The sequence below is a fragment of the Aulostomus chinensis genome, chromosome 22 (genome assembly GCF_037954235.1).
Source record: "Aulostomus chinensis isolate RoL2024-O1b breed Wild chromosome 22, RoL_Achi_v1.0, whole genome shotgun sequence".
Classification (NCBI taxonomy): domain Eukaryota; kingdom Metazoa; phylum Chordata; class Actinopteri; order Syngnathiformes; family Aulostomidae; genus Aulostomus; species Aulostomus chinensis.
This window is the reverse complement of record NC_141341.1, coordinates 6,133,625-6,149,628: the sequence shown is the minus strand read 5'-3', so window position 1 is coordinate 6,149,628 and position 16,004 is coordinate 6,133,625. Positions and strand designations below refer to the sequence as shown.

General features: G+C 43.3%; 1 protein-coding gene across 5 annotated transcripts in view; it reads left to right on the top strand.

The window, feature by feature from the left end:
* The window catches only part of runx1t1 (RUNX1 partner transcriptional co-repressor 1), a 65,552-nt gene that overhangs the window by 27,203 nt on the left and 22,345 nt on the right, over positions 1-16,004 (top strand). For all 5 annotated transcript variants that reach the window (XM_086193163.1, XM_086193159.1, XM_086193162.1 and 2 more), the window contains exons 2-3: positions 11,858-11,995; positions 14,783-15,024. In XM_086193163.1, coding sequence (XP_086049289.1) covers positions 11,858-11,995; positions 14,783-15,024 — 380 coding nt within the window. The remainder of the gene's footprint in view (positions 1-11,857; positions 11,996-14,782; positions 15,025-16,004) is intronic.

Below are 16,004 nucleotides of genomic sequence, written 5' to 3'. Positions count from 1 at the left end.
ATAAATTGAAATCTATTTTTTCAGAGCGGTTTTTGGGAAGATAGTTAACCAGCAGTAATTTCCAACACATGGCAGCCGTCATGTGAGAACCGCCCCCCCCCCCCACATACTGTTAGCCTCTGTCCTCCTGCTTCTCACGTCTGATTTCCCCATCTGTCTCTCATAGGCGCTTAATGTTATCTCTCGATTCCAGTCCGTCTGATGTCTCCCATCTTTCTTTCCACACGTCTCCACCTTTTTTCTCTGGGTCCTCCTTCTCTCTAGAACTTTCCACATCTGGTTCTTTCAGCTTTCGCTTGGGTTTTTTTTTCTTACCGTGACACATAACACACAGTAATCTGCACGCTCACGTAGCCAGCGATGTATATCACTCCAACCTCCCACCCGGATGCCTGCGCGCTTCTCTCCCTTCACATAGTAAAACATAACTGTCATGTAAAACATGACAGACTTTATCGTCTGCTGAAAATTGATTTTGCTCCTGAAGACAGGGATATTATTCCCTTTAGTCTGGACACTCATTGCGCAAGTTGCTGCAGAAGTTTCATGCAGCTTGGGGGGGGGGGGGGTAGAATGACAGAACTGTCAACTGGTTGTGAGTTGATTTGTGTTTAGATTGGAAGTGGGTCCATCCCTGCCTTTAACTTATACTGCGAGAGTCACAAAGAGTCTACGTGCATGTGTGGTCTCTTGGTTCACTTTATGACCTTTTTTTTTGCTTATAAACCTAAAAATGCAAAAATTCATTTTATATACAGCAACAAGAGCTGCACATCAGATTATTCACACCTAAAATTCAAGAAGTGTGTGTGAAACTTTGAAGCAAGAGGGTGTGTGTTTTCCGTGAGTCTTGCTCGGGAAAACCCCCAGATTCACTGGGCCCCTATTTGAAGACGGTATAAATGAATGAATGTTGTTTCAGGGGTGTGAAACAAAGACGCCCTAAGTTCCTTAAATATGCATTGAGCGGCACGGTGGCTAAGTGGTTTCACACTTTTGCCCCCAGCAAGAAGGTCCCACATCCTCCGTGTGTGGAGTTTACATGTTCTCCCTGTGGGTTTCCTCTGGGTGCTCCAGTTTCCCTTCCAACGTAGCCGTGTGTGTTTGGTTAATAGTCCTGTCAGCGCTCCTGACCAAGACACTGGCAGAAAGATCTGGAGTTGGAGTGCCTCACATGGCCATTCATCCTTCCGCAGAGGATGAGCTGAATGCCAGCAGGGGGCGAACTCACTCATGACACATAGCAATTGTAACTTAAGCAAAAATAGCATATCATTCTTGCCCCCTTCTAGCAACATTTAATGACAATTTGAAAGTCCTGACCCTGCAATCCTGCAAACAGAGGTCCAACTGTATAGAAGTCGATAAGGGAACCCAAAATTTCACTTGACATACAACCTCAGCCAACGTTTTTTTTAAGGAGTTCATCGTCTCAGTTGCTAATTTCATGTCTTCAGTACGTCATGATGTTTATTTTGTGAATTATTTAGATTAAACTAGACAACAACACATACATGTCTGGTCCCCGTTTGTTACAGCCCCACTCAGTTCTGCTCAGGAAAATTTGTCTGATGGCTGCTCCTTCTGTCGTTCAGTCATTCTGATAACACCCCTTTTCTTTCCCTACTTCACCTTCTTCGCCCCCCCCCCCCACCACCACCACCACCACCCATACCTGTCTCTCTTTTACTACACCCTGTAGTTCAGTTCAGCCTGGCAGCACGATGTGGCAAGGAATCGGTTTGATTTGAGGAGGCGCGTAACAAGAACTGTGAATCATTTTTATTGTTCCTTAACACGTTCTTCCTCTCGTGCTTTCTCCACTTTATATCAACAGATGGGTAAAACAGACATTGCTGTAAATCTATTTCCTGAAAAACAAGAGAGGACTACTGATGTTATACACTGCATATGTTTTATTGTCCAGCACCTACACGTTTGTGTGTGTGTGTGTGTGTGTGTGTGTGTGTGTGTGTGTGTGTAGTCTGATGTGTTTTGCAGGATATGTGTGTGTGTGTTGATGTGATTTTTGTGTTTGTGTGTGGCGCGTGGTAATATTTGTGCGATGGAACAGATGGTGTTCAGACCTTTGTGTGCAACTGAGAAATCTCCGTATGTCTTTGCTGGCTTGACAAACACACAATGTTATGCTGAGAGAAAAATACAGATCAGGAGTGGATGTGTTTGCAACGCTTTCATCACTTTTACTCAGTTTGTGTTTATTATATGAGGGAAAATAGCATCATAATAACCACACCACCCTTTGTACAATAAGGAAGAGAGGAGAACAAACCAGGCTGCTCTCATCCGCACGTCGTACCTATGAAGACCTATCAGAAATCCTCTTGACATTTGCAGCCACTCTGCCGCTAAAATCTGCTGTTTTAGCGAGACATCAGGACATCTGGAACCATTACTCTGGCAACAAAACCGGTTGTTTTATGCGAGAGATCGTCAGTACACTTGAAGCATTTTTACCACCAAAATCAGGCATTCTTTTGAGAGATGTTGGCACATTTGCAGCAACTGTTCTGGCCACAATCTCAAGCGTACTTAACGAGACGTCAAGACGCTTGCAGCTGTTGTCCTACCTAAAAATTAGGGTTGTTTTTTGAGAGTTTGTGAAATTTTCAGTTGTTTTGTATTGTATTTTTATTTCAACCCAAACCATGAATTTTCACTTACCAAGTGCTTTTTGTGCTTTAACCTAAGCAGATCTTAACCACAGCAATTTCACGTCAATCTTAAAATATTGCATTTATCAAATGAGAATTAGAGGAACGTCAGGCGCACTGACCATTCTTTGTAAAGTATAGCAATGAAGGATGGAAAGCATTATTTTAGGTGATGAAAATTCCATGTACCAACTCTGGCCTGGTAAAACTAGATCATTCTTTGGCCAAAACCTTTGCATCATTAATGTTTCTGGGAGAAGCGGCAGCCGCTTCTGAACAAGAGCCTACTGGAAGAATGTGTGTTCATCGGTGATCGTTCACAGAAGGGAGGAGACGATAGAGAGGAAAAAGGAAAAAAGGATGGAAAGAACATAGAGCAGAGGTGAAGAGGAAAAAAGAGGGTGAAATGATGGTGGTTTCTCTTGTGCATCCTGCATCTGCTGGCGAGGGAAATAAATAAGATGGAAATCTGTGTGTGTGTGTATGTGTGTGTAAATTGTGATCTGCCTGCTGTGTGTGCATGCACCCTTGCAGCTGTGTGTTTGTGTGTTTGAGGGCTTGCGGTAGGGCGTTGCATCCATACATCTTCTTGACAAGCGGGTGGAGTTTGATGGGACATGTTCTGCATACTGCTCCATCTGGCTGCAGACAACTGTGTGTGTGCTTGTATGTGTGTGTGTGTGTGTGTGCCAGGTCCAAAGGACAAGAAGGATGGCAAGAGAAGAGGGGTTACTACACTTGCATACCGATAGATTTCTCCGTGTGTACTCCAGCTGAATCTCAATCTATTCACCTGTCCCTCAACACACCCATCCTCTCATTCTCTCCGTTTTTATCTCTCCTGTTTCCCTTCCTCCACCCAGCACACAGAGTAATCACCACAAGCCACTATCACACCATCTCTGCATCACTTCATCTATTCCATTACCTATCTGTCCTGTTCCCTCTCTCCACATGTTACTGTTTGTGTATGTGTGTTAGTAGAACCCACCCAGAGGCAACATTTTGCACAGACAGTGATGTGTTTTGGACATTAGTGCTCAATTCACTGGCGTCCTGCAGCTGCGCAGTTATTACATCAGTCCTGTCAAATCAATATGTGTACTGAAGGTATTATGTCGCGTTTGGGTCTGGATGCTGCATTTGTGTGTGCAGACCAGAAGTGGGTCAGTCTCAATGACACCTGCAGGTTGACAATATGTATAAAGCATAAAATTGTGGACCCAGGAAAGGTAGAAGAACCAAGGGGACCTTGCCAGGTAGTTTGAACGGTGACTCGACAGATCCAGCATGTCGCTTATTACTGCTTTCAAATACTACGCGATCATGCTCCCCCTGCTATTAATAGCAGTGGAGAACACTGAGATTACCACTCAGGCTAAATCTCAATAAATCAATGTAACGGACTCATTTTTCTGGTCTTGGTCTACAATTATTGATCCCGTCAACCGCATTCACGTTTGCTGAAATGAAGAACATTCTTTTTATTGTAATGTTTCAAAAGGTTGGGTGTAGATCTTGGTAGTTCCAAGGGAGCAAACTGAAAACAAACTACTGATTCACATTACGTCGTTTGGTGCCAGGTGCCCAGGTGGTGCAGAGGTTTACTGTGTCACATACCAAGATGCAGGCCACTGGCTCGGTTCCCTGTGTTTCCTGTAGTTTGGTTGGTCGCTGTAGAGTGTCAGTCAGTCTTGTGTGCAGGTGGGAAGCCCAGTGAGGGTAGATTTCCAGGTGTCTAGCACCTCCTGTGGTGGGTCCAAGCAACTGTTCTGCAGTGAGGGAATAGCACGATCCTCCTGATTAAACTCCTGACCGTCAGGTGAAAAGATGCGACCAACGAATCTGCGTTTGGCGGTGGAACTGTGTGGCAGGTCGTGGTGCTACCCAGAATATGCAGGACAAGACAAAGAAAAGAATGAGCACCAATGTTGCAAAGGAAAAAAAAATTGCATCACTAACATATCTTGTCTCGTCAAAGTTATTTGATTTCGTCAGCCAAAGGTGACTTTGATATTCGAAACAGTAGGAATTACTAGATGGCCGCTTTACTGCCTGAGCCACTCTGCCTCCAAGCAGTTTATGGTTATAGTTTTGGTGACTGCAGAGAGAGATGTACCCAAAATTGAACCGAATGTGATTGATACCCAACCCTACACTCCATCCATCCATCCATCCATTTTCTACTGCTTATCCTGTTAAGGCTTGCAGGGGGGCTTGGGCCTATCCCAGCGTCCTTCGGGTGAGAGGCGGGGTTCACCCTGGACGGGTTGAACCCTCCACACTCTGTGTGGAAATATGCAGAATAACTTCTACGGGGACCCACAGATAGTCCTAGTAGTGAACCAACACTGTCATTCTTCAGACCTACTGTCAATCATCTTTACATAAACAGACAAGGATGTGCAGAATTGATTCAGAATGGCAAAGAATTGCTTCAAAACCTGGGTCAGAGGGTCTCTTGGTACAAACCAAACCCAGATTCCAGCCCATAAAACCTCTGTAGCCATTTTCAGTTTGGCCCTTGGGGTTTAGTGCAGTTTCTCTTTGCTGCATGCAGTCTAGTAATCAATTGTTAAATGTGACATACACGGTTTAAATCCATGCATGTCGCTTTTGTGGATTTGTTATTATGCCCTGCTTCATCTCCTTAAATGGACGAGCTGCCCCTGGTCAGTCTGTACGCATGTTTCCATTTAACTCCATAATGATGACATCTTATGTCTGACTAACACAATCTTGTCACACAGGCACCAGCCGCTGTAAATTGTTTATGTCACAGCCGCCAGCTCTCAAAAATTCGCCCAGCGTGATTGAAAACCATTGTTGTTTTGAAGAATGGGATTTGCCTGTGTGAAGCACTCTCGAGAGGCATATTACTGCCACTGTTATCACATCATTTTCTGGGTCTCCAACTGTACCATCACAGGACACACATACATGCAGGCAAACACAGACGCATACCAAGGCAATTCTAGCTTATGAAGTGTGTAATGGAGATTGTTTGACTCCGTCTCCTGATGATGTACTTTAAAGCCTTCATGAATAATCGAAAACATCAAGGTTAGGCAATGTTCTCAACATTTTGTAACGTGATTAGTTGTCAAAATGACCTCATAGTTTGTGCGCGTGATGATGAAATGTATACGGTGAGTTGGTGGGTCCTTTCTTTAACATATTGAACTGTTTCTCTGGGTTCCTTCTAGATATCGTTCATTGCAACAACCTTGTTTTAGGCGAGTGATGTAACTTGCATGTAACCTTAGAAAAGGCATGTATCGCAAGTCAGCAGGGGGATAAAAATCTCCTTTCTTTGAGCTTGGCTGAAAGAGAGAGAGAGAAACAGGGAGAGAGAGAGAGAGAGAGAGAGAGAGGAAGGCAGCAGGAAGACAGAGAGAGTTTGCAAACATTGATGATCACGTAATCATGGACGATGCAAACGGGTGATGCAAGCCTGAAGACATCCCTGTGAGTGGCAGGTAGCTGTCCACGTTCCTGTCTCATTTCTAGGATTGAACTCTGCATCAGACGGATTGTTAAGAGATTATAGAAGAAATGAACTGCTACAATTCAACTTTTCCTTTGTCATTTTAATATAAAAGCTTTTTTGTATGAGAAGTTATTAAAATAATAACCAAGGCTGCACACAGTAAAGCCTGTAATTTGGTTGTGTATACTTCCAGATTGTGCACATAATGGTTGTGTTGTCAGTATAATCCTGACTTTGTTTAGTCTCTCCCTGAAGCCAATAATTCAGATTACCTTTGACACATATGTGGAAAACAATACACTCAATACATTTAATGAAGTACCTCTACAGCTTTAATGTTCTCACGGGGGTTTAGTCTCATTCAGAGCATTTGTAATAGAAATATTTGCACTGAGAGCTCTGTATGGTGCTTTAGATCCAACTGAGTGGCTGTCGAAGCATCTATAAGCATGGGCATCAATAGGTCTGGCACATGCGTACAAGTGAATAAATACACATTTGAGAGGCTCCATCTCTTCTTTTATAGCTAATGGTCGTCCACATCCTCTTCATTCCATTAATCCCCGAACAACAGCACTTCTGAGAAGTCGTAAACAGAGTTAGAGAAAGTCAAAGCACTCATCACCCTTTTCCATTAAAGCTCCGCACATCAATACCTGTCCAGCACCAATACATCCATCCGCTGGCCACAGAGCTGCCCTGCCCACAATATGCAACTGGCGGGGCAGTAACAGGCCTAATAAATGGACAATAGATGAGCATTAAGTTCAGTCATTAAGGTTTAACAGATGTATTAGGCCGGAGGAGATGCCCACGTTTGTTTTCAAGGTTGTTTAAGAATGCTTAAGGTGGTGCTTTGAATTAAATTATGCATAAGGATGATTCAGCCTTGCTGTTACGCAGTGATAAAATGTGGACTCGTCTGATGGTTGTCTGGACAGATAAGATAAGATAAGATAAAAATAATCCTTTATTAGCAGCACAGACGGGGAAAGTGTTGCAGAAGAAAAGGGATAGAAACATAGAGCATCGGAACATTATGAATAATAAATAAGCATAAGATAAGATAATCCTTTGAGTCCCACCATGGGGAAATTTTTACTGTTAAATAAAGTAAAATAAACAAGAGAAACGCGACAAATGTAAAATGAAAAGAAGGACAATATATGCGATGTCAAAGAAGGCTCACAATTGAACTATCGCACTGATATTGCACTGCTGAAATGAAATAAAACTCCATTGTTCCATTATACAAACCATATTTGTTCATGAAGATGGATAGCACTCTGTTTTCATTAGTGTGCTTCGGTTGTAAGATGCATTTTTACTTTTCCCAAAGACAGAATAAATCACCCAGCGAGGGGAGTATTGCTATTGATTTCAGTGGCATGGTAATTGCTGAGTGAATGGTTGGGTGCAGCCCTTGTTGGTTAGCATGAAACCATTGATTTTATTCTGCTTATATGCTTTACAGTGCTCTCAATCAAATCAGAAACAGAGACGGTGCTACTGCTAAATCACAGAAGTGTGTGTGTGTGTGTGTGTGTGTGTGAGAGAGAGAGAGAGAGTGAGTGACTGAGTGAGTGTGAACGCCCGGATGCATCTGTATCTGCTGCGTGCATGGATTCCTCACTAATTCATTCTTTATCCTTTATCTTCCTCACCTGAGGGACTGCGGATGAGTTTCAAAATGCTTTCAGGGTTTATGTTTCTCTCATTGCCGCCCAGCAACTCCCATCCAATCATAACGCTGACCCAAGTGTTAATCCCCAATTACAAGCCTGTAACCAAACTCATCTTTTCATAGCACCGCGGGGCAGGTTCAGGTGGATCTTCAGTCCAGGTTTTTTTTCTACTCCCCTTACACTGGATATTGTGCTTCAAACCAACTTTTCGAGTTTTTATTGAGTTTTGTTTTTTTTTTTACTTTTAAATAATTAAATCCTAATAAATGGCATCCCAATCATCTCTTAAATCACTTCCCTTTGCTGTAAATTGGAGAGAAAATAATGATACTGTATATTTGCACTCAGGGGAGCAGTGTTTCAAATTGCTCCGCGGTGAGTCACACCCATCTATCTATTCACACAGATGATGTGATGATTATTTGCATCCTAATTTGGTGTCCTACTCAACAATATTCAATGAACTCACCAGAAATTACCACGCAATTAGAAGAGCCAATAAACAGAATGATGGAAAGCTCAAAGATGAATAAACAGGGTAAGTACAACCACGTGTGATGTGGCTCGTTACGTATACACTCGTGAGGTCTCAGTGTTTGACTGGAGAATGATGAATTACCTCGGGTTCCGTCACCCAGCCGTCTTATTAATGATCTTGTATTTTTGTAGATCATATTTTAGGTCAGCATACCGGATATGAAAGCTGGCAGCCAGAAGTAAGAGTGTATGTTTCCATGAAGTATGCTGCTCTATCCTGAGTTTATAAAATAAATCATCAGACCCAGACATTTGAGTGTGGTGAAATTAGAGGAGTAAACCCTCCTCAGTCTGGACAGGTTGGGAGGACGGAGGGAGAGTGTGTGCATGTGTGTATGCAGAGTGCAAGGGCAGCACAGTGAATAGGCAGTTAAAGTCTTGGATCGTCTCTTCTTCGTGTCTTCTTTTCATATTGACTCCTCTTTCACCTCTATTCTCTGCTTTCCTAATCACTCCACTTTTTCCAACTAATCCCTCCTTTGCTTCCATTCCAGTGTCTCTCCTTCACTTTATCCTTTTTTCAATCCCCACATTTCAGTTGATTTCTTGAGCAAAACAGTATTTTATAGTATTATAATAATACGCTTCACAAACCTTAAGCCTAACATTTGATCCAAACTGGATCCAAGTCTGTCCCAAAGGGTTTATGTACAAACCTTTTATATCTTCATTCCCAGTCTCTACCAGTACACTAAAACATGTTCCTGCAGTTTGAGGACACGAGTCCCGGAACCGCATCTCGAGGACCCTGTTTTCGCAACACTTTTACATGGACTGCAATAATCTGACTTCCTCTAAATATGACATTTTGACTATGTTGTTTACATGAGTTGTTTACTGAATATTCCATTGTGCACCCACATGACAGCCCTTCATGCTATTTAGGAGTTTTCCTCCAAAGTTTCACCTGAATCCTTTCTGTAACATTGCTACTGGGGTCTATTTTGAGTTTTTTTTTTCTTTTTCTTGTTGATTATGCAAAACAAATTTGTGTTTTCAGCCAAGTTTGCAGGAAGCTGGAGCTGCATCATCAAACATTTCAGTTGAATTCATTTTTTTGGATTCCCAACGCAACAGGTAGCTGTTGTCCCAAAAGCTAGAAATGCAGCCGGATATAGGACGACGTTTGTGGCCTCCTTGAGTGCGACAACATGCTACTCACCCTATCAGAAGCCAAGTTAAAAGTGCCGATGTGCTGGGATAAATGCAGCCTTCCCAATCACTTTTAAAAGAGTGAGAGATTAGTGGCTTGTAGTTTGGATTGTGACAAGAAGGGAGTGTCCGTATAACGTGTTGGTTTTCAAACATGCTTGAATCGTCTTGGAGTGGTGATGGGAGGAAAGTCCCCGGAGGCAACTGGTGCTTCCTAGGAAAACCGCTTCATGAAATTAATCTTCTCTTTCTTAGATGCCACGGAACGTCACATTAAAGGCTTAGGGATTCTCACAATGACCAAACCCTCTGGTGGTCATGACACTCCATGATGTCATCACTGTGTTTTTACAGGATCTCTGTAGCGTGATTGTTTCATTTATCATGTTCCTCATTTTTAGACAGTCAACATATAGAATGAATAAATAGACCTCATTGAACATTCTCTGTTTAGAATTTCAGTGACATCCCCATCTCTCACTCGCCTGCCTGTTGAAGCCGAGCTGGCGTGACTAAAATACTTAGTCACAGTGCACCTCAGCAGCAGCGAGAGACCTACTGAGGCTCAGGCCTGGCTAACAGGCTTAGGCTATCCTGTCTCTTCCGTATCACTATTTCTCTTTCATTTCACTTACATTTACACTATGGATCCAAACACTCGGCACACAGGAACTCTTTTGCTTTTACTTGAATACAGAAACATATGGAAGGATATGCAAACATAGCGAGTAACATTTAAGATGATACAACTGCATGTATATTCATCATACAATTCCCAACATCACACCTCGGTTTCTCCAGCAACTTCTCCCTCCTCTCTGTGTCTGTCCCTCTCCAGCTCATTTTCTCTCATTCCCTTCTTCATAATCTTTCACAACATGCCACAGAGAGCGCTGATGACGAACTGTTGACTCTGTGATAGGTTTGTTACTGCTGTTGCTGGGAGAAGCTGCGTATCTCCTCCTGCAGGCCTGGAACCAACACAGGACTCTGTTCACGTCTGGTCGTTCACTGATGATGCAGTCAGTTGTGGAATTTGGTGTAAATAAGCATGAAAAAAACATGTTTTTTAAAGTTTTTTTTTTCAGAAAAGGGATTTATCGAACTTTTGTATTATGAGGACAGAAAGTCAAGAGGTTCAGTTGGAAGAAATTTGATTGGAATGCTGTAAAGTGGGCATATCCAGAGCGTGTCATAACATAATGTTAGGTGGGCCATGACACACTGATGGGATAGGACTATTCATCAGAGAGAGAGAGAGAGAGAGAGAGAGAGAGAGCTCCATATAGCTGATGAAACTGTAAAATTCTCTGTTCATAATCTGCAACCGATCCGGCGTTCCTCAACATGACTAAATGGGAGCCAGCAGGCACATCACCGCAATATTTTGGAGGAAGGAAAACAAGCTTTGAGGTGGCAAACAATTAGCAGCAACATCACATTTTAGCTAGCCAGCTAACAGATGTATTTCAGCTCCTGGATCTGTATACAGGCCAAGAATGATTGGCGGGTGGGTGATATCGCTGGTTGAAACTGATTACCACATGGATATGTAAAAAACGTGTCACAAATTGTCTTACAGGGAGGGGGGAAAAGACTGGTTTTAGATCCATCTGGTTGATCTTTTGTGACCAAAGATCTGAAATAAAAGGCTTAGAGACATTTTTATTTCACTTCAACCTGAATGTGAATGTTGTGCAGCCGTAATTTCCAGTTGTGATGCATATCATAGAATATAACAGACAGAGAAATTAAGAATGGAAGGCATCAGCACTGATATTTTTGCAACCTTAATGAGCTTGTTCAGTATTTGCTCGTCGTCTGTTACCCTCCTGAACAGATGTGAATATAGTATCCAGAGATACAAGCATTAGGAGAGTGTGTGTGCGTGGGGGTGTTTGTGCATGTGTGTAATGAGCACTGCAGTTGTTAGCAGGGGTGGGGAGGGCACTATGTTGCCATTCTGTGCAGCGGGCACGCAGGACGGCACAGATGGCGGTGGAATGAGAGCCGTTCTCGCCGCAGAATTACGCTGCTCTGGTTTCTCATATGACAGTCGGAGCATATGCATCAGTGTCACTGTGGCAAGACACCCAGACGCGTGATGTGGTGAGCCATCTATTTCCAGATCGAGTGTGTCTGGTGTACCTCACAGGCACTTTGTTACCAATTTAAATCTGTTTATGTGCAAATTATGATATAGTTCCTTCTGAGGCACACAGATGTGGGCTGCGCTCATCTGAACTGCAGTTTATTTCCTGTTACTCTATCAGCATGTTATGGTTTTATAATCTCCTCCTTCTTCATCTTCCTTCCAGATCGCACTGGGAAGCGCTCCACCATGCCCGACTCACCTGCGGACGTCAAGACACAGTCCAGGTTGACCCCCCCTACCATGCCACCCCCACCCAGCACACAAGGAGCACCCCGCAACAGCTCCTACACCCCCACCACATGTGAGTACAGCAGGATGTATACTAATACTGCCTGAGAGCATGTCTGCTACACAATAGTACACAAAAACCGTCACCACACGTGTAATTATAAGTACTTCACTATCGCTGTGCAGACTGGAAGTGCTGTGATGGTCAACAGGTTCCATTGTTGTGAAAATTGTTTCCATAAAGAAGAATCAGAACGTGTCAACAACATTTACTCTATGGAGCAGAGCCAATTCCATCAGAAACATCTGCTTACTTAGATTGTTGCTCTGTGCCACACAGTGAACTAGAAAACACTCAGACAAGAGTACTACATGAATACTGAGTGTGAAAATAGTATTATCAAAAATAAATGTACTCCCAAACCGCCTAGAATCACCGATCCAGAACAGGATCCATACCATCTCTGAGAGCTTAAAGCTATGGTATGTAACTATTATCTCTTGCTCTGTGTGTGTGTGTGTGTGTGTGTGTGTGTGTGTGTGTGTGTGTGTGTGTGTGTGTGTGTGTATCACATCTGGCAGTGTAAACTCTTTTTCAGCTGGTGCAGAGTTAGAGTTGGTGTTGGGTATATTTTTGGTAATCTGAGAGGCACAACAGTTATTCATGTTCTCAGTGTCACCACAGAATTTAAAAACTCCATACAATGTGAAATGCAGAGAGATTTTCCAGGCGGTGGTAAGCTTGTTGAGAATTTGTGTGATCTCATTTGCAGAGGGCTTAAATATAAGGGACATTCATTTATGTGTAAAAGCTGCACAATACAGCTTCTAAAATACCTTTCCAAACGTCGTCATAGGCTCATTTTTCCTTTCCACCAAACGTTAATCAAAAATCGGTCCATTATTATAACAAACAAACACAGGTCGAGGTTATAACAGGATACCAAACTGAAAGTGTGCAGATCCACCTGCATTCTCATATGCGAAGACACATAAGAAAGCACCTCCCTCACCTCCTCACCCCCTCCCCCCAAAAATACCGTCAGCATCACGAGGCGCTCTTAACAACATGCACTGAGCTTTATCAACTGCAACGACTTCCCGAGCAAGTTCATTCACACCCACGTGTACATATTTATATATAAAACAAAAACGCATCTTTATGAGCAAATTACACCCTTGTATTCACTTCGAAGTGCATACTTTACCACTTGGATGAAGAGCTCTTAAATCAAAGAATCAAAGGTTCAAAAAGCTCCGAACCCTCAAGTCTGTGTCGGCAGCTCAGGTTCTCTTCAAGAGGCATTATTTAGTCCTCTTTCAATCACATGCTCTCACTTTCTCTGCGTCTGTATTTACTTTCTCCCTCTTTCTTTGGATCCATATGTCTCGTCGCTTTCCCTCTGTTGCAAACACTCCACAATTAACGTCGGGGCTTCCTTTCGATGAGGGAGGAAAGGCCCAACTCTCTCATTACGCACGCCGAAGGTTTTAACAAAGTGGTATGCTTTGATTTCCACCCGACGTAATTGTTGCCAGATGCAGTTTGAGTACCTCCTCACTCTCTCTCTCTCTCTCTCTCTCTCTCTCTCTCTCTCTCTCTCTGTCTCGCTCTCTCTGTACAGTGGCGGCTTTGGACGGCGGCCAGAGGGGGAGTGAGTGAATCGCCAGTCAAAACCTAATCTCATTAGAGAGAAAGCTTTACGCCGCCTTGTATCTCTTTGTGCACCAACACACATACACAAACATACGCGCGCACACAGACACACGCAGACACGCAACCAGCTCTTGTGCTCCGGCGCGACGGGGGGTCACGCTGTCCCTTCTTGTTTAGACTGCTGGGAGGAAAGCAAGGGGAGGAGGCAACATGTCTCCAAATACAAAAAATATGTTTTGTATGTGAAGATGCCGCAAAGGATCAAACACGCTGCCGTGACTGGAAACAAATGTGGAGGATTGTGAATGTTTTCAGGCGAATGTAAATCATTTCAAATCAGTGGTTAGGTCTCCATGAAGCCGACCTGCGTTGTTTGATTTGTTGCTGTTTGGTAAAAGCACACTCAGGCTGGTGGGGGGGGGGGGGGGGGGGGGGTCCCAGAGCCCTGCACTGACAAGGAGGTAATACGATCACTGGTGTGTGTCTGCTTGTATTGTTTGTTTGTTTCTTAGCTGGATGGCACCAAAAACAATGAATGGATTTTCATCAGATTTGGAGGAGAGATTACAAGGAACATGTGATCAACTTTTGTGGCCGATCTGAATCGAACTGTGGATCCTGAAAGCTGTTGTAGGCAATTAGCATCAGACAGCTATCAGCGCTATTACTGGACTTGATAGATCAAACCAGATTCCTTGGTGAATACGGAACTAATTTTTGTTATTGGGGTAAATAAACTGTATGGATGGATTTTGATGATACTTGGACTGCACAAACCCACGATGGCTCACTACAATTTTCAATTTGCAGGAGGGCACAGTCCTTGTTAAAGGCTAATTGTGTATCAAAACCCAAATTTAAATTAGAAATTGTGGTAGCGCAGAGGTGTGCTGTCTACACATCGTATCCTGCAGTCTCCATCTCAGTGATACACATCTCAGTGAAAATCACGGCACCGTCCCTGGCGTGGGTTTATCAATCAAAATGAGACTAAGGATGTAAACGTTAACGTTCCCTCTGATATTGCCACTCAAATTACAATTGCAGAATCAGACAAAGTCATTGCAGTTGTATGTCTGTTCAAAATTGAGCAGCTCTACAATATCTTCCCAAAATGTCTGACCACACCTCCGCCAGGGGTTTAAATACTGTTACATTTTTTTGTGTGTATCTTCTGAAATGTTTTCTCTGTCTTTGCCCCAGTAACCAACGGCAGCAGCCACTCTCCTACGGCGCTCAACGGTGCTCCATCACCTCCGAACGGCTACAGTAATGGTCCAAGCTCCTCCTCTTCCTCTTCGCTGGCCAACCAGCAGCTCCCGCCAGCCTGCGGCGCCCGGCAGCTTAGCAAGCTCAAACGTTTCCTCACAACGCTGCAGCAGTTTGGCAACGACATTTCACCTGAAATCGGCGAGAGGGTCCGCACGCTAGTGCTGGGGCTAGTGGTGAGTACTGGGCGTTACAGCAGAAGCAATAGAGAGCTGAGGGAATGTCCCAGAAACCCAGAAATTAGCATCGCCATGGTTACCCTCAACCAAAAGTCAATAGAATTTCTACTTTAGATTATTGCTGAAAATACGCTGTGTGGCAAAAAAAAAGTTTATGGGACATGTCCTTTTCATAATCTTTAAAAATGAACACCACTTCTGTGATTTTTGAAGCATTAATTGCAGTCGTTAGGAGCACAAAGTTGACATTAAGCCATGCAGCAAATTTACTGCTTGACACCTGGCTTCAGCATCACCACGACTTGATTCCCACTTCTTCTTTTGGTGTGACGATGTTTCTTATGGGTTTTTTTTAGCCACTTGTTAGGAACTGCTCTTTTTAAAGCGCGCACACACAAAAAAAAAATCGATTCAAAACACTCTTAAGACTTTGAAACGAGGCCACTGGACATCCAACAATGTTAACTTACTTCTGGGGTTTGGGACTCATTCCTCTTCCTCGCCGTGATGGAATTAGTGGTTACCAAATCCCCCTGGGATATTATTTGAGGATGTTTTAGCCTGCACCACGGCAGTGTGTAACCATTTTGGGGAAAAAAACCCAAATGGTACTGGTTCTGTCTGCACCAGATCTACAACTGCATTTCATTCATTTAGATTAAATACAAAATAGCGTATGCAGTTCTCATGATCCACATTCATTCCTGAGGTTGTTTTTATAGATGACAATCTTACGTGGCTCCACTGAGAAGACAGATTTGTTTCTCTAGCTTAGCTGACATGGTTGTGTCAAGGCTATATCGAGAGCATTTGGTATAAAATACATGTGCAAATCTACAGATTTATCACACTTCCATGTGATCTGAGAATAACGAGCAGGGGAATACAGAAATAGTGATTGAATGTTGTGCAGAAAGGAGGAGGCGGAGGAGATGGAGGGAGGAATTTTTTTAATTAGCCACACAGAGCATAGCCTC